The 27541-nt window shown below is 35.1% G+C and overlaps 2 protein-coding genes across 4 annotated transcripts in view; one reads left to right on the top strand and one right to left on the bottom strand.

Annotated features, from left to right (window-relative positions):
• LOC147832943 (uncharacterized) overlaps nucleotides 1-7947 on the top strand; it is a 31583-nt gene extending 23636 nt beyond the window's left edge. The window contains exons 3-5 of one of the 2 annotated variants that reach the window (XM_087293634.1): nucleotides 92-263; nucleotides 5560-5666; nucleotides 5976-7947. In XM_087293634.1, the coding sequence (XP_087149760.1) occupies nucleotides 92-263; nucleotides 5560-5651 (264 nt within the window). In that variant the 3' untranslated portion in view covers nucleotides 5652-5666; nucleotides 5976-7947. The remainder of the gene's footprint in view (nucleotides 1-91; nucleotides 264-5559; nucleotides 5667-5975) is intronic. The other variant, XR_015515324.1, reaches the window with a different exon arrangement.
• The window catches only part of barx2 (BARX homeobox 2), a 33048-nt gene extending 12601 nt beyond the window's left edge, over nucleotides 1-20447 (bottom strand). Inside the window, exons 1-3 of one of the 2 annotated variants that reach the window (XR_015515317.1) lie at nucleotides 20078-20447; nucleotides 4919-6190; nucleotides 3917-4768 (exon numbers count right to left, since the gene is read on the bottom strand). Coding sequence is in view for 1 of the 2 variants with exons in the window: in XM_087293616.1 (XP_087149742.1) it covers nucleotides 5929-6190; nucleotides 20078-20261 (446 nt within the window). In the remaining variant the exon portion in view is untranslated. Of the gene's footprint in view, nucleotides 1-3916; nucleotides 4769-4918; nucleotides 6191-20077 lie in introns of those variants that run through there. The other variant, XM_087293616.1, reaches the window with a different exon arrangement.
• Between the last annotated feature and the right edge of the window lie 7094 nt (nucleotides 20448-27541).

Genomic DNA, 27541 nt, shown 5'->3' with positions numbered 1-27541 from the left:
ATCTCTGCCTCGTAAAAAACCATTAAAACTTCACGATATAAATCATTACGCTCGATATTGCGACATGTTTTTTCATTGCTTTCATGTTCAGATTGTGTGGCCCAGGCGGACAAGCCAAAAACAGCACAAACAGCTTCAGGTGGTCTTTGAGGAAGATAAAACGGGACCCCCGAGGCGCTGCGAGGCCCACTTGAGGAATTCCCCACACTTGTGTTTCATTCAGACATCAATTAATCCATTCATTCCTGAGGCCGAGCTGCTGGGTATGTGTGCGTGTGTGTGTGTGTGAGACAGAGTGATCGAGCGCAGGTTGACTTGACCTAACTCTGAACTACACAAAACAAGATCAGTTACCCAATTGACCCCAACTGAAGCCAACAAAATTGACCTCCGCCACCCCAGCACACACACTCCAAAAAAAATGCTTGTTTAAGCTACTTATGTAAATCGAGCTTAAGCAACACAATTACTGGCATTTTGTGGAAAACTTCATTCTTTCATGTTCAATTTGTTAGGTTAACGTAATCCATTTGTGTTGGGACTACATTGTCAAAAATGCTGGCGTCCACACAATTCCTTCATGTTGTCCCCGCACAAATCGATTAATGAAGAGTTCAGACTGCATGATTTTAGCCTCGAATTTGACTCGCCAACAAGTTTTGAGAAATCAAATACCTGAAATCACAGGCAAATCGGTGCTCGTTCACGTGAGTAACAATCACACAGTATGAACTATCAAAGACGCGATCTGAGAGAATCGCAGATGAGTTGCTAATATCAGTGAGATATTTGACGTGCTAAATATCTGGAGCTGTCTGTGAGTCAAGTCATGCTGTGTGAAATGAGTTTTGACTGAAAATAACATCGGCGATCGCTTACAGCCAATGAGTAAGTAGCATTCACTTGTGTGTACCTGGGAGTTATGAAGTCCGAATTCTGAGTTATAAAGTCAGAATTGTGAGTTATTAAGTCAGAATTCAGAGTTATTAAGTCAGAATTAATAATTATAAAGTCACAATTGCCAGTTATTAAGTCAGAATTCAGAGTTTTAAAGTCAGAATTCAGAGTTATAAAGTCAGAATTGTCAGTTATTAAGTCAGAATTCAGAGTTATAGTCAGAATTGCCAGTTATCAAGTCAAAATTCAGTTGTAAAGTCAGAATTGCCAGTTATTAAGTCAGAATTCAGAGTTATAAAGTCAGAATTGACAGTTATTAAGTCAGAATTGGCAGTTACAAAGTCAGAATTCAGAGTTTTAAAGTCAGAATTCAGAGTTATAAAGTCAGAGTTGTCAGTTATTAAATCAGAATTCAGAGTTATAGTCAGAATTGCCAGTTATCAAGTCAATATTCAGTTGTAAAGTCAGAATTGCCAGTTATTAAGTCAGAATTCAGAGTTATAAAGTCAGAATTGCCAGTTACAAAGTCAGAATTCAGAGTTATAAAATCAGAATTCAGAGTTATTAAGTCAGAATTGGCAGTTACAAAGTCAGAATTCAGAGTTATAAAGTCAGAATTCAGAGTTATTAAGTCAGAATTGCCAGTTATTAAGTCAGAATTCAGAGTTTTAAAGTCAGAATTCAGAGTTATAAAGTCAGAGTTGTCAGTTATTAAATCAGAATTCAGAGTTATAGTCAGAATTGCCAGTTATCAAGTCAATATTCAGTTGTAAAGTCAGAATTGCCAGTTATTAAGTCAGATTTCAGAGTTATAAAGTCAGAATTGCCAGTTACAAAGTCAGAATTTAGAGTTATAAAGTCAGAATTCAGAGTTATTAAGTCAGAATTGGCAGTTATTAAGTCAGAATTCAGAGTTATAAAGTCAGAATTCAAAGTTATAAAGTCAGAATTGCCAGTTATTAATTCAGAGTTGGCTGTTACAAAGTCAGAATTCAGAGTTATAAAGTCAGAACTCAGAGTTATAAAGTCAGAATTGCCAGTTATTAAGTCAGAATTGGCAGTTACAAAGTCAGAATTCAGAGTTATAAAGTCAGAATTGCCAGTTATTAAGTCAGAATTTAGAGTTATAGTCAGAATTGCCAGTTATTAAGTCAGAATTCAGAGTTATAAAGTCAGATTTGCCAGTTATTAAGTCAGAATTGGCAGTTGCAAAGTCAGAATTGCCAGTTATTAAGTCAGAATTCAGAGTTATAAAGTCAGAATTGCCAGTTATTAAGTCAGAATTCAGAGTTATAAAGTCAGAATTGCGAGTTACAGTCTTTATTGTTTTGTTCAATCCACCTAAATTTGTAAAAAAACAAATAAGTTAATTAATTTGAGTTGGGACAACATTAAGAAATTGTGTGGCAGTTTTTACAGTATAAAAATCATTACGGTATATCTATGGTGAGATTGTGCATGGATGTGTGCGTTAATGAATGTGTGTGTGATATGCACTCAGAATCACTGTAACAGACCAAATTTTGTATGATTTTTACCCAAATGCACCCTTTAGGCCATAATGGAAACACACCCACCACGGCCAAATCTGAACACAGAGCCAAACTGAAATGGAAAATGTGTTACGGCCCGAAAAAAACGTCCCGCGAGAGAAGACCCGCGACATGTAGATTACCTCATCTCATTGTACAAAGCCCCAAAGTTTCCAAAATGCACCTGCGTGTGCTTTAAATGATTGGCATGAAATCAATGTAATACATTTTTGTTTGCTGTTCTTGGCGCGCGTCCCTGTTGTCTTGAATGGGGTAGTGTTTCTTTTTAAAGACTTCTTCAGCAATTCAAAGCACGGTTAAAATGTTACTGTCGTCTTAAGTACGACTCCGAGCAAGGTAATCGTTTGGCTAACAGCGATCCGCTTCAAGTGTTTATTTCAGGTTTTATATGCGCTCAGAGTACTTTTTAATTCATGGTACATCATAATTGCTTTGCTTTCTTTGAGGTTGCATGAAGTCAAATTCCTATTTTTTTTGTTCTCATGTTACCGGTTTCATAAAAATGTACTGTAGTATTAAAAATGCATGCAGTCAATTTATTTTACAATGAATTGCTTTGTAAATGTTTCTGCTTTCGTTATAAGATTCATAAAAGCATAGATATGAAATGAATGAATGGTTCTTATTATTAATTATAATTATAATAATTATTATTATTTATTTAAAATATCAGATGTTTTAATGTAAATATAATAATAGTAATAATAGTATATATATATATATATATATATATATATATATATATATATATATATATATATATATATATATATATATATATATATATAGTTGAAGTCAGAATTATTAGCCCCCCTTTGATTTTATTTTATTTTTTAAATATTTCCCAAATGGTGTTTAACAGAGTAAGGAAATTTTCACTGTATGTCTGATAATATTTTTTCTTCTGGAGAAAGTCTTATTTGTTTTATTTCAGCTAAAATATTATTTACTGTAATCATGGCAAGGATAAAATAAACAAGTTATTAGAAATGAGTTATTCAAATTATTATGTTTAGAAATGTGCTGAAAAAATCTTCTCTCTGTTAAACAGAAATTGAGGAAAAAATAATCAGGGGGCTAATAACTCTGACTTCAACTGTACACTCTCAGAAATAAAAGTACAAATGCTGTAATCTAGGTAGTAGGGCTGCACAATATGTCATTTCAGCGTCGATATCGCAATGTGCAAATCTGCAGTAGTCACATCACAGGATCTGCAACGTCAAGTTTGGGTAGTAATTAACTATAAAACACAGTTTAATACCTGCATTTTTTAAGGCTAATCTATTAATATGAAAGTATTTTATTCTGATGGGTTTTTTAAGGCCTGTGACTGTAAGATTTCAAGTTAGTTTAAACCATTTGTGCACAAGAAATTGAAAAGTTTGCTGCTTTAACAAAGATAATGATTAATTAATACAATATGACTACGCTGCATTTTATTATTATTTTTTTTTTTTACTTTTGATTATTGAAATTCTATACTTCAATACTGTGAAACTCCAGATGAAAACCATAGTGTGGTTTATTTATTGTTATATTTGTTCTGTGTTTTCATCTGTTTTAATCTATTCATTCTGTGTATTTTATGCTGATGCACTCCCCTGCAAATAAGTCCAATCAATATAAATTTAGCAATTATTTCCAAATAGGGTCATCTTCATCATTCATTCATTTTCTTGACGGCTTATTCCCTTTATTAATCCGGGGTCGCCACAGCGGAATGAACCGCCAACTTATCTAGCACGTTTTTACGCAGCGGATGCCCTTCCAGCCGCAACCCATCTCTGGGAAACATCCACACACACTCATTCACACTCAGACTCATACACTACGGACAATTTAGCCTACCCAATTCACCTGTACTGCATGTCTTTGGACTGTGGGGGAATTCGGAGCACCCAGAGGAAACCCACGCGATTGCAGGGAGAACATGCAAACTCCACACAGAAACGCCCATTGAGCCGAGGCTCGAACCAGCGACCTTCTTGCTATGAGGTGACAGCACTATCTACTGTGTACATCGTAGGGTCATCTTGTGAAATCATATTCATACCGCAATATATAGCAGAAAAACAAAATTTCGCAATGTCAGTATTTTCCAATATCATGGAGACCTGGGTGGTTCTCTTCCAAAAGGTTTTTTATTTTATTTTTTGTACTTGTTAGGTACAAAATAGGTACCTTTAAAGTACAAACTAGACTGTTAAGGTACTAATTCATAACTCTAAAATGCCAATGTGAATCCTTTATGTTTAAATACACAACTTTAAGGTAAAACTATGGATCCTTTAGGTCAGTGGTGTCCAAACTCTGTCCTGGAGGGCCGCTGTCCTGCTTTCAGTTTAGTTTCAACCCCAATCAGACACACCTGGGCTAGCTAATCAAGCTCTTACTAGGCTTTCAAGAAACATCCTTGCAGGTGTGTTGAGGCAAGTAAAATCTGCAGGACACCGGCCCTCCAGGACCAAGTTTGGACACCCCTGCTTTAGATACTAATATGTAACTTAAGTACAAAAGTGTACTTTGAAAAGAATAGCATTCTAATGACAGCTTTTTCTACCTTTATTTTGGAGATATGTACATATATTATAGCATGGTATAACATTATAACAATAACATGCATATGTTTATTCTACTGTATATGTGTGTGTGTGTGTGTGTATGCTTCCACAGTATAATTTGAAATTGGATATAAAAGATATCAGATTAAAATAAATGTTGGGTTGGAAAACGTAAAACTCAGGCTCATAATTGATATGTGTCCTTATATAAATTTCCAGAGAGCGCAAAATATGTCCCAGGAGGTTCAATTATTTATTTATTTTTTGCAGTTTTTGTTTTCGCGAATCCACCAGAGGCTGCTGTGAGCGCTTTTTCAGATCTCAAATTTCTCACGAGTGCCATTCATGCGTGCTGTTTTCACATAAATCCACCAGAGGCCGCTGTTGACTGACTGATTGACCCACCCACCCTCTTCCCTAAAGCCAATCGATAGTGTTTTCAAAAGCAATCCAGAAAAAAAAAGCCCTTGCTGCAGCCTGACTTTTACAGTGTTTTCCGATTTTACCACATTCTCACTATGTTATTTACTTGCCGTTTGTTTTAGCTTTACCTGCTTTCTGGAACCGTTCTTCACCGGTCTCAAACCCCATCCCCACAGTCAACTTCACTCTGCATCTCAAGTCTGCCGACGGATAACCCATCATCACAGAGGTAAGCGATCAGCTGGTACCGCAAAAAAATGAATAGAAGTCGGTGGCGGCGTCATATCGCCCCGTAGCGTTCGTTTTTACGATGAAATGCAGCCATACGTAGCTCTGGCTACATAATTTGCGCTCTCCAGAAATGTATACGGGGGTGCGTTTTCACGATGAGCATGAGTTGCGAACTTAACTTCTGTGAAGCACAAATATTGGAGAACTGCCAGACGGAATCAAAAGCACAATTTGAGATGTTTGCTTGAGCTCTCACTGACCTGTCTGGAGTGGAGAGGTATTTCTGCTTCTGGAACTTCTTCTCCAGGCCCAGGAGCTGCAGCTCGGTGAAGATGGTGCGGCTGCGGCGGGGTTTCTTTAGCCGCGGAGTGCAGTGCTCCGTATCAGACTCACTGCTGATGCTGAGGGGAGTCTCGCTGGATGGAGGCAGATGAGGGGACGACTGAGACAGAGGAGACACACTGCTGGACGCCTGGTGTGTGATCACAGACAGCAGAGGATACGACCTCAGAGGAACAGAGCCTGGACAACAAGAGCAACGCAATGAATAATCATTTGGTAAATGCACTTATCATATACAGTTGAAGTCAGAATCATTATCCCTCTTGTGAAATTTTTTAAATATTTCCCAAATTATGTTGAACAGAGGAAGGAATTTTTCACAGTATTTTCTATAATATTTTTTCTTCTGGAGAAAGTCTTATTTGTTTTATTTCAGCGTGAATAAAAGCAGTTTTTAATTTTTTTAAAACCATTTTAAGGTCAAAATTATTAGCCCCCTAAAGAAATGTGTTTTTTGATTTTCTACATAACAAACTATCATTATACAATGACTAACCTGATTACCCTAACCTGCCTAGTTAACCTAGTTAGTTAACATAGTGGTTTTAGTTTAGCATTTGTACTGGTTTACTATAAAGATTTTTATAATTGTATTAGTTTACATTTACAGTTTTATCTGTACCGTTTCAGAAGGGTTAAGCCGTTCAATAATTTCCCTTCGGCTTAGTTCCTTATTTATCAGGGGTCGGGCACGCCAACATGGGGAGAGCATGCAAACTCCACACAGAAATGACAACTTGCCCAGCTGGGACTCGAACAGCGACCTTCTTGCTGTGAGGCGACAGTGCTAACTACTGAGCCACTATGCCGCCCAAAAGGATTAAGTGTTTACTTAATATATACCTTAATTTAACCTTCCTTTACTAAAGTCATATTAATAAACAATCGAAAATAATTCGTATAGCTGTCATTCATTCATTCATTTTCTTGTCGGCTTAGTGCCTTTATTAATCTGGGGTCGCCACAGCGGAATGAACCGCCAACTTATCCAGCAAGTTTTTACGCAGCGGATGCCCTTCCAGCCGCAACCCATCTCTGGGAAACATCCACACACACACACACTCATACATTACGGACAATTTAGCCTACCCAATTTACCTGTACTGCATGTCTTTGGACTGTGGGGGAAACCGGAGCACCCGGAGGAAACCCACGCGAACGCAGGGAGAACATGCAAACTCCACACAGAAACACCAACTGAGCCGAGGATCGAACCAGCGACCCAGCGACCTTCTTGCTGTGAGGCAAACGTGCTACCCACTGCGCCACTGCGTCGCGTATAGCTGTCATATTAAATATAATTGTATGTCTTTAGTGTTGTATTAAGTCTATAAGACATGACTTACAAATTGATGGCTGTAGAGTCTATATACAGACAAAAATATGTACAAATTTTCATCTTTAACTAATCATACTTTATAAAGATTATCATAAAGTACTAGAGATTAATAAGTAATGAAGTTGCGCATCCATAAAACATCACACACGACTGTGAAAGCTAGTTTACAAGCTGCTAAAGTGAGCCAGCTATAACCCCCAGTTTTGACAGCCGTCACGTCTGAGTGAACTCAAACCTTGTAATGGCGTCGACCCGCCTTCACTAATGGTGTAGGTAAGTGTTAAGAGTGTTGGCCTGTGTGATGTAAGGTGGCTGAACTGCAGTGATGTAACTACTGTTTCACACTGAACTCTGAAAGGATAATGAGTCTCCTGTGATGCACACTGACACCGACATGATGCACTCTGGGTAATAATTTTAAAACTGAGACATCAGTACCACCTTCCTTAGGTTTTAATATTTCTAACTCTTCCTCTCTCTCTTTCTTTGTCTCGTGCTTTTTTATTTTTTCAGACATCAGCAAGACGCCAGAGTCCATAAAAAGCAGTACGGGAGCCGTCTGAGCGTAGAGAGAGGTCGTGTAGTGTATAATACCTCCAAGAGGAAAAAAAAAAGCTCATGTCGTCAAGCTAAATAACTGATCCTGTGATTTACTGAGGAAAGCGAGAATGGCAGAGCGTTTTTTTGTGAAATGAATACATGATGTCATGTCCATTTCACAGGCAAATTGCCTGCAATCTTATTTAATCCACAGTAAATGTCTGGCATGTCTTATCTGATGGATAATTGCTTGTAGATGAAAAGACAAATGATTGCGGTAAAGCCTGTTTTTTTTTTTGTTTATTTATTTATTTTTAGCAAAAATCATTTCCTTGTTGAATATGACCTGAAGGAAACACTGGTTGTTAAGACAGCAATGCGCAAACAATGGAAGAGCTTTCGAGATTCATTGAGGTGAAGTTGGTCTTGTATTCGCACAATGGTTCAGTGACAACATGTGACATGCTCCATATATTGTTAGCTGATGATTGATTATAAAGCGTGTTTGGCATGCTGTCCCGAGAGAGAGCCCTGAGCTCATAAGATCCTCGAGCCCGGGGCTCCCTCCCGTTTGCAAGGTGAGAGGGGAGTTTGAGCTCAGGTAGATCTCGGGAACTCCCAGCCTGATCTCATGAGAAAACATAAGTATTTTACGTTTTGGCAGTTTAGTGGCTAATTCGTATGAATTCGTCCGAGTTCATTCATATGAAATTGTACGATTTTAAAAAGGAGGCGTGGCACCTAAACCCACCCCTTAACCCAACCGTCATTGGGGGATGAGCAAATCGTACTAAAATATACAAATTAGATTGTACGAATTCGTACGAATTAGCCACTAAATGAAAAAGTTACGAATTGCCGTGAGATTGTGTTGGAACTCCCCTGCTGTAGTAGCTAATGAACAGATAGTGTTTGCTCTTACGAGATAAATACTTACTAGGAGCATGTCTATGATGCCGATTTGGATTAGTTAATTAACTTAAGTTGCATGTTTTTGGACGGTAGGAGGAAACCGGGGAACCCGGGGGAAACCCACGTGAGCACGGAAAGAGCGTGTAAACTCCGCACAGAAATGTCGGCTGGCTTGGTAAGGACTAGAACCAGTGACGTTCTTGCTGTGAAGCAACATTGCTAACCACTGGGCCACCGTGCCACCCATCTAGGAAAGGAGGAGGAGTAGGGGTGGAAGAGGGGGTTCTTCAAAAGAAAATGGCTGTTATATGGAATTTAGGGTATTTATAGTGGCTTATGAATTGTCTGATTGGTGAATGATAAATGGAATACTGCGGGACCAGCTGCAAGCAATCGTAAGCACATGATCCTCTCGAAGTTTACAAATAGTTTATAAATAAACTTCACATCATTATGCTTTGAATATTCGGTCTGAAATCACATGAATTTATTTCACTAATATTTTTGTAATATAACGGTCATAATAGTAATATAAAAATGTTCATATGATTTATTTACAACACAGTTTGGAAAGTAACATGTTATGTCTTTTAGTAGATGCTATATGAGATACTTGCGGTTTAGTGGATCTAATTGGATTTGCATTGCAAACATTAAATAAAAGTTAAAAATGTATTATTTTTTTGAATTCGTATATTAAGTTTTTTTAGTTACGATACTCCTAAAATTATTCCGCATAAATCCACAGATTTTTACAAAATTCTCTGCCGAAATAGCAAAAAATGTCCCAGATTCTGTCTGGCCCTATTGGATGCTAATATGAGTTCACTATTTAGAATTTGCAAAGAAAGTAGCGCAGTAGGTAGCGCTGTCGCCTCATAGCAAGAAGGTCGCTGGTTCAAGCCTCGGCTGGGTCAGTTGCCGTTTATGTGTGGAGTTTGCATGTTCTCCCTGCGTTCACGTGGGTTTCCTCCGGGTGCTCCGGTTTCCCCCACAGTCCAAAGACATGCGGTACAGGTGAATTGGGTACAGGCTAAATTGGCTATAGTGTATGAGTGTGAATGAGAGTGTATGGATGTTTTCCAGAGATGGGTTGCAACTGAAAGGGCATCCATTGTGTGTAACATGTGCTGGATAAGTTGGCGGTTCATTCGGCTGTGGCGACGCCGGATTGATAAATTGACTAAGCCTAAAAGAAAATGAATAAATGAATCAACTGCTGGATCTTTTTTTTATTATTATTTATAAATGTTAAAAATATTACAAATTTCAATTGAAACTAATTTGGGTTTATAATATAATGATATTAGGTTTATGTTTATAAGCAACTTACAAAGGGACAGTACAAGAAAAAGACAAAGGGAAAGCAGAACTTTTCAACACTCATAAATGCACAAACATGCATGCACTTACACATACAAGTCAGGATGATCTCATTGCTATCAACGCAACACGTCCAGGCATGACATGCCTTCTGGCTCATCTCTATCTGTCTTTCCCTCCTACCTCCCCCGTGCTTAATTTGAAAATATTTCATTACATAGTAATATTTTTATTATACTGTGTACTTCTATATTAATCAAATGAAAAGTTACTACAATGTTTTTTAGTGTTTTGCTTCTCTCCACAAAGCAAAAAGATATTATGTTTATCTCATTATAAGCAAATGCATCATCAACCTGTTCGGCCACAGTCTGCAGTTCACATGTCCACTAGTAATATGCCTTCAGTTATTAGTTAAGAGCTGTCTAACTGCATCCGAGATCCCTGTTAATTGCTCTAACAAACATGAATCGATGTAATCATTTTCCCGAGGTCTCATTATAAAGATGCGACTGTTTTGGATTCATGTTTTGAGTAAATGTAATGTGAAAAATCTGTGCTAAAAAAAGCAGCAACATTTCATTCGACCCAAAAACATCTAAAGCAGTTAAGGGTGTTACATTTCCTTGTTATGACAGGCCGGCTATATCAGAAAATCTTTTGCTTTGAGCTCAACACCTTGACTTGTCATGCATGTGTTTTGGAACGACGTGTCAAGTTTTCATTACTCACAATAGAGCCGTGAACCCTGCGCTTTCCCCAACCGATGGCTAAAAAACAGTAGCAAACCCTAAGCTCTTGATTGCCCTCTTTCACTCCTGTCTTATTTTTCCCTTGACTGATTGGATTCCAGCGAGATGATTTCATTTGGCACTTGATGTACATTTGAACTCTCTCTAACACGTACACTGTGTTTTGGTTGGGCCATGTGGTGACAGATTTAATGCTTCATCACTCATTTGAGTTTTTTTTTTAATATCTAAATCTATGGAGCAACAGAAAACACACACACGTTACACGTGCACGTACACACACTAGACAGAGCCTCTGCAAGCCAATTGGAAAGTATAGTTTTCCAAATGTACCTTGCTGGAAGTGTTTGGCGAATTCACTCAAGCATTATAATATACTCACCGGCCACTTTATTAGGTACACCTTACAAGTACCAGGCTGGACCCCCTTTTGCATTCAGAACTGCCTTAATTCTTCATGGCATAGATTTAATAAGGTACTGGAAATATTCCTCAGAGATTTTTGCTCCATATTAACATGACAGCATCACACAGTTGCTGCAGATTCGCACATTTATGATGTGAATCTCCTGTTTCACCACATCCCAAATGTGCTCTATTAGATTGACATCTGGTGACTGTGGAGGCCATTTGAGTACTGTAAACTCATTTTAATGTCCAAAAAACAGTCTCGGATGATTGGTGATTTATGACATGGTGTGTTATCCTGCTGGAAGTAGCCATCAGTAAATGTGTGCACTGTGGTCATAAAGGGATGGACATGGTCAGCAACAATACTCAGGCAGGCTGTGGTGTTGACACAATGCTCAATTGGTACTAATTGGCACAAAGTGTGCCAAGAAAATATCCCCCACACCATTACACCAACACCACCCACCTGAATTGTTGATACAAGGCAGGATGGATCCTGGCTTTCATGTTGTTGATGCCAAATTCTGACCCGACCATCTGAATGTCGCAGCAGAAATCAAGATTTATCAGAGCAGGCAACGTTTCTCCAATCTTCTATTGTGCAATTTTGGTGAGTCTGTGCGAATTGTAGCCTCAGTTTCCTGTTCTTAGCTGACAGGAGTGGCACCCGGTATGGTCATCTGCTGTTGTAGCCCATCTGCCTAAAGGTTAGAAGCGTTTAGAGATGCTCTTCTGCAGACCTCTGTTGTAACGAGTGGTTGCTTGAGTTACTGTGGCCTTTCTATCAGCTGGAACCAGTCTGGCCATTCTCCTCTGACCATCAACATGGCATTTGCGCCCACAGAACTGCCGCTCACTAGATATTTTCTCTTTTTCAGACCATTCTCTGTAAACCCTAGGAATGGTTGTACGTGAAAATCCCAGTAGAACAGCAGTTTCTGAAATACTCAGACCAGCCCACCAACAACAATGCCACTTTCAGTCACTTAAATCCCCTTTCTTCCCCATTCTGATGCTCGGTTTAAATTGCAGCAGATCGTCTTGACCATGCCTAACTGCATTGAGTTGCAGCCATGTGATTGGCTGAGTAGAAATTTGCGTTAGCAAGCAGTTGGTGTACCTAATAAAGTGGCCGGTGAGTGTATTTTATAATATAGCTTTATTTGGTGCTCTCTTCCAAGCATCTAACAAAATACATTCGGAATATATATATATATATATATATATATATATATATATATATATATATATATATATATATATATATATATATATATATATATATATATATATATATATATATAAAACAAAAGTGTTAGGATATGGAAAGCATAAGCAGCTCGTACTTCAGTGTATTATGTTTCTTCAAAATGTTTAGACATGAAACGTGACCCTGTGAATTATTTGACTTCCATAACTGCCTAAAGCTAAGATCTCACAATAGATATCCATAGTAATACCCTGATAATGCATTTTCACAAAAAGCCACACCCTCTGCATCATGGGTGAGGCCTGTCAATTGTGACAATAATTGTGTACGTGTGTGAAAATAATCGGTTTGTATGGGATATATATATATATATCAGATTTATTGTCTGCAGTGGATAAATGTGAAGGCAAGGTGTGGACAGTTCTTGCCATCATTTACTCTTCTGAAGGAAACTTGTCCTGCTATTAGGTCGTTTTTCAGCATGCTGTCAAAGGAGATTACACTATCTGCAAAATTTATCTGTATCTCCTTTCAGAAAATGCTTCTAAAAGCCTTTCCTGCATTACGATGAGAGACATGTCTCCAAACTAAATATTAAAACCCGCAATTAAGCTGTGCTGTCCTCTCAGGTGTACTTTTAAAGTGGGTAGAACTATAGGTAACCTTTATCAGCACTCATAGGGTGTGTATTAATGTCAGTGTGTTTGAAATGACAAAATACAATGATGATAAGGGGCGACACGGTGGCTCAGTGCTTAGCACAGCAAGAAGTTCGCTGGTTCGAGTTCCGGCTGGGCAAGTTGGCATATATGTGTGGAGTTTGCATGTTCTTCACGTGTTGGGTTGGGTTTCCTCTGGACGCGCCAGTTTCACCCACAGTCCACAGGTGAATTGAATAAATTGGCCATAGTGTATGTGTGAATGAATGTGTATGGGTGTTTTCCAGAGATGGGTTGCAGCATGTAAAACATATGCTGGAATAGTTAGCAATTCATTCCACTGTGGCAATCCCTGATGAATGAAGGGACTAAGCTGAAGGAAAATGAATGAATGATGACAAATGGGGTTTGTATCTCTAGAAAATTCAGTAAATTACTTAATTGTTGTGTTTTGCTTATTGCCACTCTGTAAATGAATAAATACATGGACATGGCAAAATAATTAGATATTAAAATGTCGTTTTATACCAGCACAATCGTGTTCAAAACCGCGGGAAACCGCCTAATCTGGCAACACTGCGCTTGACCCATGTTACTGACAAAATACAATATTGTAAAATACAATCATTTAAATAAACTTAGGCATTCATTTAGTTGTTCAAGCATAAAACGAGATGATAGACCGTGTAAAGTCGTCAGTAGGCCACCAGCAGGGAAGCGCAGAAACATTCAAAATACTGAGGTAAAATAAATGTTCATATTTTAAAAAGATGGAAGAGAAAAACGGAATTTAATGCAGTGGTTCTTGTCCGGTCTGAGACCCACTTTAAGCCAAATATTTATTAAGCAGTGAAGATCCCTTATTATTAAAAGAAATCAGATCTTAAACGTGGCGATTTTGCAATGGGAAGACCGGAAGCCATTGAGCTGGCTGGCTGAAAATTAAAAGTTCATGTGCATATACCCCATTGCATCTTCAAAAAATAATAATAATAATTTAATAAAAAAATTATTATTAAAATAATAATAATTATAATAAATAATTAAAATGTGATTGAAAGACTTTAGGTTTCGGTGTCCTCCAGCTTAACCAGTTTGATAGATAGCAATATGCTTGATACTGGTAAATTGGTTTCGTTGGGATTTGTGCTTATATTATGATGTATTGCATTATTAAATCATATTACATCATTATTATTAAAACGTCATTTTAATTACACGCACTGCCTAACTGCAAATATTGCACTTCCATATCGGCTAATCAATCTCGCACATTGTTTTGAGAATGTCCCATTGTTAAATCATTTTGGTCTGATGTGAATTCTCTAATTGTCCAAAAGGTTTGTGGTGATTTTTCTTTAAGCTATAGACATGTTGTTTTGGGGTTTTATATTAAAGAAAAACAATGCCTTAATTTAACTTTTTGCATAAACCCCATTTTATTTATTGGAACGTTTTTTATTCACAAATGCAAACAATGTAAACCATTTTTTTTTTTAAACGAGAACTGGAACTTTATTTAAAAACCATCACAGACTCTTACAACAAGAAAGCTATACAACTTATAAAACATGTGCTTTATTTTATATTCTGCATGAATTTTTTATTTTTTTTTCATTTGCCCTTATTCCTTTTTTTTGTTTATTTTTTGTCTTTCTTTTAATTTACCTATATTATATTAGTTTTAAATTTTTTACATTTCTCTTGTTGCAAAAAAAAAAGTTATATTTCTATTGATTGTACTATTTTGTATCTGTATTTGTTGTAATGGACTGTTATTATTGCAATATAAAAAAAAATCATAACTGCAATCTGATATACTTAAGTAGTTGCATTTGAGAATTCAGTGCTGAATTCGGTCATGTTTAATGTTGAAGGCAGACAATAGATTTGACAAGAACATCTCAAACTACCAAAGAAGTATCTAAATTCCTCCAAAACGCATTTTAGATATGAATAAGTATAAACCTCGATGTCATTTTGACTTATTGACTGCAGACTGTGCTGTAGTAGGTGATATACTTTACTTTGACGTGTCTTCCAGCGGCTCCTAGTGGTCACAGCGTTTACATTTGTGACGACGGATTCTCTGTGAGAGTGCAGGTCCAATGGCCTTTCAGTGAGTGCCAGTCTGAATGCCAGTTACAATCTATATTAAGCAGTACCGTCTATTGATGCGCTGGCATATAGAATATCTCACACCCCTCAGACTTGAAAAGGCACAGGGTGCACAGCGTTCTGATATTTGGACTGGTTATTCTATCCTCCCGCCCCGGCTTGCCAAAATCTCACACTACCTTGTATCTCACAGCTGGACATACAAACAGAAGGAAGCATGCCTGTGCGTATTCTTGACTTTGTGCACACATGTATACTGGTGTGCATAGTAGTGATTTGTAGTGCATCTTTACATGTATGTTTGATGGCTGGTGTTTGAAGCAAGCAAGTGAACTAAAGCTATTTTTATCATTCAGTGGAGGAGTCTCTGATTTCACAAACTGCACAGCAGGTACGGGTGAGCAAAGATGCTTTCTGTCAACACACTTCAAGATTGGGGAGGGATGCTTTGCACTTTTTGAGTGTAGTTTGGAATTTTGCACTGCAGCTAAATCATTTTAGACACTTGAGACATGCATTATAGTCATAATAACAGTGAATTATAGATTATTACATGCAACTAAAAGCTAACCCTACACTCAAAACATGACTTTTGCTTCTTGTTCAAACTACTTATTTAAAATGAGTTGAAACAACAGAATTCTTAAGGTTTTTTAGGGAGGGTTCCACATAATTCCTTTATGTTGTCACAACACAAATGAATTAAGTAAAAGTAATTGTATTTTACTAATTTAATTAGATTGAACATAAAACAATTAAGTTGTCCTCTCTAAAAAAAAAGTCAAGAATTGAGTTGAGTCAGCTCATTTTAAATAAGTAGTTTAAACATGCTGCTAAAATCATTTTATGAGTGAAATGCTTACTTTTGTGAAACAGTTACTTTATGTTGTCTCAGCACAAATCGATTAAGGTAACTTAATTGTTCTTACTAATTTAAGCTGATTGAACATAAAACAATTAAGTTTCCACCCAAAAAAAAAGTCTGGAATTGAGTTGAATCAGCTCATTTTAAATAAGTAGTTTGAGCATGCAGCACAAATCATTCTATTATTGTACACTGAAAAAAAATGCAGGGTTTCATACAATTCATTCATGTTGTCCCAACACAAATTGATTAAGTTAACTTTACACTTTTATCAAATTTATGTGGATTAAACAAAAAATTAAGTTGTTCCAATGTAATCTCGAAAATTGTATTGTTTCAGCTCATTTTAAATAAGTAGTTTGAACGAGAAAGAAAAAAAAATGAGTGTACACTTAAGAAATCCTGTTTGCCTCAAATTTTAAGCTGAATCAAATTATTCTTATGGGTCCATTGAACTTTTATGTTGAATTGACTTAAAACAGCTTGCCTAACTTATAAAATTAAGTTAGAACATGATTTATTTAGTTGAAAGTTACGATGACCTAAAAATAGGACTAATTGATCATACATTTTTTTTACAGTGTATAACAAGGACATCTCAAAATCAAATGTAACCAATCTGTGTACAGGTTTAAATACTGTATATGAAACGTCATATCATCATCACCCCCTTGTCATTTTAAATTGATCTGCTGAAACTTAGTTGTTAGATGAGATAAACATAAAGAAAAAATTACTAAAGGGCTGTGAAACAAGATGAGTATCTACTTAAAGATATCCATCAATGCTAAACAAGATTTGCAGTGATATCAGTCACTGTGACCTGAAAAACTTGCTCGCTTTGCGTCTTGCAACACTTTAACGAGACATATACTGATGGAAAGAAAAGAAAGAAAGAATTAAATGGTCTGCACTCATTGTGAAAAAAACGCAGGGTTTCACAATTCATTCATACATCCAACAAAAATTCAGTTTGGCATGTTTAATTAGATTGAACATAAAACAATTAAATTGTGGCAATAAAATCTCAATAATTGTGTTGTTTCAGATTATTTTAAATAAATAATTTGAACAAGAAAGAAAAAATTTTTTTTTTTTAGCTGAGGATACAGGCCTGTAGCCAGCCCAGTAAAAGGGGTGGATTTTTTTTCTTAAAATATAGACCTTTTTGCAGTTATTTTCGCCTCATTTTCTATTTATTTAGAGGTTTAAATACTTCTTAAGCACTATTTTTGATGGATTAGCTTGTCGGATGGTCATCAACCACACTTTTTGATGTTCCAAAAACATTTTTAAAGATCTAGAAGAAAAAATATGAGAATATTTATTTTTCAAATACAAATTTATTACATTATATATAATTCGAAAAAAAAATGATGCTGTTCAAGCTTTAAATTAAAAACTAGCCTATTGTCATTTATTAGCCAAACACAAACTCCCCAGCACACCCAGGAGTCTGCTTGGTCTTAAAGCCTTCTTCGATGGTTATTTTCACAATTTATTATGGCATAGCAGTCAAAATAGGACAAATAAGCTCGTGGATAAATTCTGGACATTTGTCTGGGTCTTTTGATTGAGGGGTGGGTCTTTCGATCCCCCCGCCGGATAATTGTAAATGAATATATATATATATATATATATATATATATATATATATATATATATATATATATATATATATATATATATATATATATATATATATATATATATATATATATATATATATATATATATATGAGTGTGTAGACCAGTGAGTTTATAAATGGAATAATATTTGATCTGCGATCCACCGTTTGTGAAGTCGCATTGGAAACCACAGAGTTAAATCCGCGCTAAACCTCTGGATGGGTCACAGTTGCTGTGAGAATTCACAAATGCGCCTAATCAATCCCTTAAACCTAATTACACGGCTGCTGCTACCAATACAGCCATGCCACTACCGTGATCTTGAGGGTCAAACGTTTATATGCGCATCCCCGTGTTGCCTGATGTATAACTATCCGGATTAATGGCGTGCCAGGACCGTCTTGTGAACTTCGCACAATGCTTCTCATTATGATGGAATGATATTGCACCTGTTGCTTCAGGATGTCATACCTGACTGCATCCTATGTTGCATAGTCAGTTCTGTAAATAGAAAAATGTCCCGTGGCTTCCAAGAGTTTGTGTTCCTTGGGGCAAGTAAGAGGAGAAGATGTCATTATTTTACCACAGATACCCGGCTCGTTTTAATGTGACAGTTTAAATGAATGAAACAAATGCAGTTTGGGGAATGCGCGCGCACCAGAAGCTGCCCTGAGGTCACACAGGCAAAAACGGTCAAAACGCGATTGGCAAAAAACTAAGTTTAACGATGAAATATGAGGAGAGTATTGTGTCAGAACGCCATGATAAATCACCAGGGAGGTGTGGGTGATATTTCAAAGGCTTATCTATCTGTGGGGTTCAGCTATGTATTTAACTTGACTGCAGTAAACGAGATAGACCGCAATTCATTTATTTTCTTTCGGCTTAGTCTCTATTCACCAGGGGTCACCAAAGCGGAATGAACCGCCAACTTATCTAGCACATGTTTTACGCAAAGGATGCCCTTCCAGCTCCAACCCAGTACTAAGAAACATCCATACACACTCATTCACACTCTCACCCATACATTACAGACAACTTCAGTCATTCATTCATTCATTTTATTTTCGGTTTAATCCCTTTAATAATCAGGGGTCGCCACAGTGGAATGAACCACCAGCGGCACGCGGCATGCCTTTCCAGCCGCAACACAACACTGGGAAACACCCATACACTTTTGAAACCCTACGCCAACACAGGGAGAACGTGCAAGAACGAAATTCAGTTATTCAATTCTTCAATTGTATGAACTGTATGATTTTGGTGGATGTGTAATATTAATAATAATAACAACTAAATAGAGTAAATGTAAAGAAAGACACATTAGATTACGCATCTTGACTAAAATACTTGAAAAATATATCAGTAAATTTAGCTATTTTATATTAAGGCCATATACATAAGTGTCTTATTATAATTATTTTATATGTTTTACACAGTGGCTGTAAACTCTACTGTGGGCGCAAATAAAGCACTTTTTAAGTCCACAATTCAACTTGCGACATTCGTAAGTAAAATTTAATTAATCATCTCAACGAGAATGTAGTGTTAAAGCGCATTTTGGAGTGTAAACTAATATAAAGTCTATTTTAAACTTTATAAGGTTGTTTTTATTCTTGATGGCGTTTGATTTAATTTTAGGTATGTTATAAATAATAACCGTCTATTTGGGTTTTTCGAATATTTGTCATCACGATATCGGTTATTTGGGCTTTTCTTCATGCTTATAATTTAGAGACTTATAATAGTTTCAGATTTTGACTTTTAGCTGTCACTTTCCTGTCCGTTTGTTTGCAATATTTAGAAACAGAGTTGGATGATGTTTTCTCGTCTTATTAGCCCAATAAATGTACATGAATATTTTAATTTCCCTGACTTGTGTGAAGCATTTTGGCAATCTAAAATGCAGTTGGATGTGCTTTATAAATAAAGAAGTTGAGATTGATTATGGAAAGCGTAATATGTGCTACATTAAATTCGGAACAAGACTTCAAACTTGTGCAAATACAACAAATGCAGGAGTAAAAATAAACAAACAAAAATAACATAAATTTTGTCATGGCATTCATAATGCGTGCAGAAACGTAACAATGCTTTGATTAATAGCTTTTCCATGTAATTGCTTCTCATAATATGACTTTTGCTCAGCTTTATCGGTAATAAAACTGAAAAGTTGAGTGGAAATTATTGTTATTTATTTTTACAGTGAAGCTTTGAAAGTAAAACGCCTAAAAAAATCTAAACATATCAATGTTCATTCAACATTAGACGACATTTCAAATACAACGCAAACGTGTTGTATCACTCACCCGTGCATGAATGCAGAGGTTTGGGTCTGACGATTAAAGAGGGACAAACCGAGTAAAGGGAAAGCTTCTCGAAGTAATCACAAGTCTCCTTGGAGAGGATCTCGTCGATCATGAAAGTCTTGTATCTTCTGGCTGCTTTCAGTTGCGCGCTGCTCGCGAGTCTCAGCTCTGCTTGACAATGCATAGTGTCCAGATCCGCGCGACGCTCACCACACAAAACTTTGATTCTCGCTTTGTTAAAAGTTGTGTAAAACTTCTTCTTGGGTATGTTAGCGACCTAAAACGGCATGTCATTTGACCAGCTCCGGCGTGCTCTTGCAGCTGATAGTGTGTTCAGTGTCTTCCGCGCGCTCATTCATGCAGCGAGTGCGCGCTTCGCTCTGAGTCACCGCTATATAAACCAACTATCCTGTCACCACTGCACTGTATGCAACAGCAGACACACTTCACGTCAATCACTCGCTCTCTCTCTCTCTCTCCCTCTCTCACTAACTCACCCTTCTCTCGCCGTCACTGTACAACAGAACAATAAACCGGTTTTCTTTTTGTTTTCTTTTTCTGTCAACACTTATCACTGATCCACGGAATATCTGAGATACTTTTGATAAAATAACAGATCATTTGTTGTTAAACTGAAAATCAGAAAATAAAGATAATTATAGATAATAACAACAATAATAACAGCAACAACCAAAAACGAATAATAACAACGACAACAACAACTATAATATAGGCCCTAATATTAATGATAATAATAATAATAATAATAATAATAATAATAATAATAATAATAATAATAATAATAACAACAACAACAACAACAAGAGTAGGCCTTGATGATGTTAATAATAAAAATAAAAATAATAATAACAACCATAGTAGTAATGATAATAACAACAATAACAATATTTGTTGTTATTATTATTATCATCATCAGGGCCTATTGTTTTTGTTGTTGTTTTTATTATCATCAGGGCCTATTATTATTATTATTATTATTATTATTAGTAGTAGTAGTATTATTATTAATACAACAACAATATTAGGCCCTGATGATAATAATAATAATAATAATAGCAATAATAATATTAGTAAAATAAAATTAAAATAAATAATAGTAATAATGATAATTATTATTATTATTTTGATTATTATTAATAATTTTATTATTATTATATCAATAACAACAACAATAGGCCCTGGTGATATTAACAATAACAACAATAAATACAATAATAGGCCCTGATGATGATAATAATAATAACAACAACAACAAATACAACAATAGGCTCTGATGATAATAACAACAACAACAACAATAATATTAGGACATAATAATAATTATTATCATAATAACAGCAACAACAATAGGTCCTGATAATAATAAAAATGATAATAATATTAATTATCAATATTATTACAATAATAACAACAATAATAATAGGCCCTACTACTACCAATAACAACAGGCCCTGACGATAATAACAACAATAATAATAATAATAATAATTATTATTATTATTACTACTACTATTATTATTATTATTATAATATTGATTATAAATATTTAATTTACTGTTTATTATTTATTATAAATTTGTGGAATAAACAAATGTGCGATTTAAATGATTAAGCTTTATTACAGCCTCTGTAATCGTTAATATGCAGAATAAGGCAGTTTTAAATATTTATATATTTAACATAATGGTGCATGTTTCATTTAGAGCAAAATTATATATTTATAGGGAGGGAGGGCGAGAGAGAGAGAGAGAGAGAGAGAGAGAGAGAGAGAGAGAGAGAGAGAGAGAGAGAGAGAGAGAGAGAGACTGTTCCTGATAAGATCTACTCTGAGTAAACATGAGTGAGGCTGGTTATTTGTTTACAGAAGAGTTCAAGAAACAGTTCAAAGCACCAATTTGTAACTATTTAATGATTTCATTTATTGCTGTGATTTTGTTGTTGTTGCTGCTGCTGCTGATGGAAAACTCCTGTCCAAACGGAAACGCCTGCGTGTCTTAAAACTTTCAACGATCCCGTAAAGCAACTATTTCACTTGCCAGGACAAGTGGCATCATTCATTCACATGTGTGAAGTGCAAAATGAAGCGCCTTGCTTTACTATAAAAACAAATCAGAACTGCGTAAATCTGTTTCCAAAGATGGATAAATAATAACTGCTTCAAAATGACAGAACTTATAGCCTAACTTTCATTATATAAAACCACATAAATGCTACTGAAAGGCTATTTCACATTGCTCAGTCGACTGTTAAATAAATGTTATACAGCCTATATGTTTTAATCATTATAAAACGAATGTGAATAGTTTTTTTAAACGCGCTGCCAGCTATTTGAAATGATAACAGTATGACCTGTTTACATTGGTTATATATCTGATCAAATGGTATCTTTACTTAAGCTTAAATGTTTGAAGAGTCTAGCCTACTGTAAAAAAGATTAAAGATTATCAAATATTATTATAAGATTTGTATTAAAGATTACACTATTCGTTTGGAAATAATCACAAGTCTGTATAGCACAGCAAAGGCAACGAATGCAACTAGTTGATAGAATGCAGACGGAAAATAATTCAATGTATTATTATTATTATTATTATTAAAAACAACAACAACAGTAATAAAAATTGTGATGACAACAACAACAATATATTAACAACAACAACAATAATAATAGTGATGATAATGATGAAAATAATAACAATAATAAAAACATCAACAACAACAACAATATTAAAATAGTGATGATAATAATAATAATAATAAAAACAATAATAACAATAATGATGATGAAAATAGTAATAATAATAATAATAATAATAATAATAATAATAACAACAACAATAATAATAATAGCAGTAATGATGATAATGACGATGATAATGCTGAAGATGATAATTATAATAATAATAATATCAATATTAATAGTGATAATGATAATAATAATATTAATAATAATAATAATAGCAACAACAGTGGTAATAATAATAATAATAATAATAATAATAATAATAATAAAAACAACAACAATTATAATAATAATAATTATTATTATTATTATTATCATCATCATCATCCTCATTATTATTATTATTATTATTATTATTATTATAAGCTAAACAGTATTTACAACTATTTGGGTAATCTAAAATTAAATTTTAAAAATTTTAAAGATTAATTAAATACTTAAGGATAATTAATGACATTTCAGAAATGTTTCTTCGTTTACTTTGCTTATTTCTGTAGCAAAATATGTAGTTAAAATATATAAAGTTAAAATAATTGAAGCAATTTCTTTAAGAACTACTTCTTGCTCTTGTACGGGTGTCGTGAATAAAGGGGCAGAATCGACAGGTGCTCCTGAAATGTTTCTCCTATCAGTGTCAGACAGTATTAACCGTGTGAAATGATGGAGGTGAACAGACATTTCTCTCGGTTTTGTTACAGAACAAGTGAGAAAGACAGCTCCTTCCAGACAGCAGCGGTTTTTGTTTGACATTATATGATGCTTATTACAGATGGACCGGCGCTTTGATGCTGAACTCCCTTCACCGAGCGCAGTGTCGGGTTTCTGCCGTCCAGAGAGCCGTGTGTGTGAGAGTGTGTGTCCGCTGTCCAAATGATTATCATTTTCCCATGTATCAGAGTAAATATAACTCGCAGAGGATCCGAGATAACAGCCGCCGTGTTCAAAGCGTCGGGGATTATGTAAAGGAAATATAGAGATCTGCGCTGCAAAAGCTCTGGGCTCTTTTTTCTTTTTTGGGTTGGAGACCTTGATCAAAGCGGAGAAATGAGAACAACTGCTGCTGGATTTAAAACTGAGGGATAAAACAGAATATCAAGAAGATAAACAGACAGTACAGTGAGAAGCGGACTCGATATATGCCTGTAGCACCTGTGAAATGTGCACAGCCTGTGGAGATTAGATAGATAGATAGATAGATAGATAGATAGATAGATAGATAGATAGATAGATAGATAGATAGATAGATAGATAGATAGATAGATAGATAGATAGATAGATAGATAGATAGATGATACATACATACATACATACATACATATATGCATACATACATATATGCATACATACATAATGCAGGTTATTTTACTGTGGTGTACTGTATTATAGTACCAGCTATAGAAAACTACATTATTGGTTAATTTGTGTATAATAGTTTGTTGTTGTACAGCTATAGTCCATATTAAAGTTCTCTACTTGTTCAAAAACACTGTAGTGTTTTCTATAAATTACTATAGTATTTTTTTTGAGATAGATGAAATGTGCACAGCCTGTGGAGATTAGATAGACAGATAGATAGATAGATAGATAGATAGATAGATAGATAGATAGATAGATAGATAGATAGATAGATAGATAGATAGATAGATAGATAGATAGATAGATAGATAGATAGATAGATAGATAGATAGATAGATAGATAGATACTGCAGGTTGTTTTACTGTGTAAACTGTGGTGTATTGTATTATAGTACCAGCTGTAAACTACATTATTGGGTAATTTGTTTATAATAGTTGTTATTGTACAGCTAGTCCATATTAAAGTTTTGTACTTGTTCAAAAGCACTGTAGTGTTTTCAATAAATTACTATAGTATTTTATTTGGGATAAATAAAATGTGCACGGCCTGTGGAGATTAGATTTATTATTTATTAATTAATTAATTATTATTTTATATATATATACATTATATAATTACTCTTCAGGTCGATAACCTGTCACATTTTGGATTAATAATCTCACGACCTCTATTTGACCTCTATTTTGTATACATTATCATGTCTACATTATTTGTATACTATTACGTCTCATAAAATACATTACGAGTTAAAACAGTGCATGTTCTTGTTAGATAGCGCCAATAAAGATAATGAGAGTAAGGTGATTATAATTTAACACGTTAGACTAATACATAAAATATTTGGTTGTTTTAACTCATATCGGTATATGTACCATTTGGAAAAAAACTCAATGAACCATTAGGTTAAAAGTTATATTATAACTTAAACCAGTTGTTAACGTCGTCCATATTTTATACCTTTGCGTTATTTTCACACTTTCACAATACACTTTAATATCTGTTCAAGCTTTACATTGCACAAAAAGTTCGTTTTGGACACCTATTATTTAGCATTTTAAACGTGCTTTTGCCGCACTGTTAAGTAATCTACTTTAATATTTTAATTTTGTTGCAAAAACCTAATTTCGGACATTTATGGGTCTTTAAAGCGTAAAGGTGGGGAACATCCATACAGTAGTCCACATTTGAAGTGGATCAAAAATGTTTTTCAAAAGTGTCATATAAGACAAAAAAATGGTGTTCAATACTTTTAGGACAACTTTGAAAGGTTTTTATCTTCAGATGTTGACTACTGAACTTAATATATCCAAAGAGAGATCTTTTACCATAGGCAGTGAGCGGCTAAAGGGGATGTCGGACGCCAGGCAGCTCAATCAATTAGGCAGATCCAAGGAGAGGCTGAGCTCCTCATAACGCGTTTCCCAGTACAGCAGCTTGATTAAAACCCGATCCTCCGCAGATTAAAGCACAGACACAGGGCTCAGCACACCTCCGCTCTCGGGCCCAGCAGGAGCTTTATGGGGATGTACGGCTTCAGACGCACCGGGGGCCGCTGATAGCAGATAAAGCGCTTTCGGAAGGGCAGATTATGACCTCGGATCGGACATTAAAGGATTCCGCTCGGGGTGTCACGTATGGATGTTGTAAACTCGACCACTGGCGGGACAACGGTGCTAATTGCATCACGATTATTAAAGTAGCAGTTCCAGCAGCTACATTTCTACATATTTTTTTTTTTTGCAAAAACAACTAAGGCAAGAATGAAAAGAAAGAAAAAAAAAGAAAGTGAATAAAAACCAAATGACTAAATAATTTGGCTATACTTTTTGTATCTGACTTTCTTTCTGCAAAAAAAAAAAAAAAAAAAAAAAACGTTTATGGCTAGTAATGACAGATAAACAATTAATAAATTTTCTTTAGTAATGGTGGTTCATTCCGCTGTGGCGAGCCCAGATAAATAAAGGAACTAAGCCGAAGAAAAATAAAGGAATTTTTTGGAATTAGTTTAAATCTTTCTTTCTCCATTTATTTCCACGAATTATTTTATGTAGTAATTTTTTTATGAATAAGAATTGATTATTATAGAATCTCAGTGTTAAGCGGCATTGAAACAATTTTGTAAAAGCCCTAGGCTAGAAAATAAAGATGAAATGAAAATGTCCGCAAATACGTTTCAAGATTAATTTGGATTAATTAAACTTTTATCACCACACGAGGGTAACTTTTGCATATCTAATCATCTTATCCGAATCATCTAACTTACCCGAAGAAGCAATTTTGTTTCCCATGAAACGAAACAATCAGCGATCAGCTCTTCCTTCCTACTCTTAATCTGCAAATTATTTAGAAAATCTGAAGATTCCTTTATCATAATAAATAAACATTTTCTGGTTTATACAATCCAAATAAGCTTTTGAGGATATGTATTCCAGTAAATGACCTTTATTTATTTTGGAGTGAAGGGTCATTTGCAAGTAAAACTCGGCTCACTCGTTGTTGCCCAGTCACCCTTTAAAGGAAGTTCACCCTAAAATGCAAATGTACTCACTATTTACTCGCCCTTAAGTGGTTCCAAATTAACCTTTAAGCGTTTCTTTCTTCTGCTGAACACATATTAAAATATTTGGGTAATATTTTACAACAAGGTTGTATTAGGTATTGTATTTACAAACATGAACAAGTCATTTATTACAGTAGAAAAGAAAATAGAAAAGAAAGTGTTCATTTGATTTATTTCCGTCTTCCAGGTGAGACATTTAACCCGAGGTCCTAACTCTCCCTTGTCCTTAAAAATCCCATGGCATTTCTCGTAAAGAGTAGGGGTGTATTTTTCACTGGTACTCACTTGACCTTGAAGGGTCCACATGGTACCTCAAAAGTTTATATTAGTACCTATAAATATTTAAGAGAAACCCTTTAGTAATTTTTAGGTACTAATATGTATCCTTGAGCTATCAATATGGACCTTTTAGGTTAAAATTTATACCTTTCAAAAAGGTACCACCCCAGTGACAGCAGTTTATTTCTGAGAGTATGCATTTTTATTTACTATACTCTCAAAATAATTACGCAAATCTTAAGCTAAATATAGCTATATAAAATAGCTAAAAATGTCTGCAGATTCTGTCAGGCCCTACCAATTGGGTATAACTTTACATGGACAGGAAAATAAAGACCGGTTTAAAATGATTTAAAACCTACAACACAATATTTCAGTGGATTTAAGACTTTTAAGGCCTAAAATAGTTTTTTTTTTTTAAACGCTGCTGATACCCTGATATATTTAAAGAAAACAATCAACATAGTGTTTTATGTGTAGTGTAAGATGTACTCTTTAAATCCA

Source organism: Danio rerio, chromosome 18 (genome assembly GCF_052040795.2).
Source record: "Danio rerio strain M-AB ecotype USA chromosome 18, GRCz13ab, whole genome shotgun sequence".
Taxonomy (NCBI): domain Eukaryota; kingdom Metazoa; phylum Chordata; class Actinopteri; order Cypriniformes; family Danionidae; genus Danio; species Danio rerio.
Note: the sequence above shows the minus strand (reverse complement) of the source record. Positions and strands in the feature narration are given on the sequence as shown.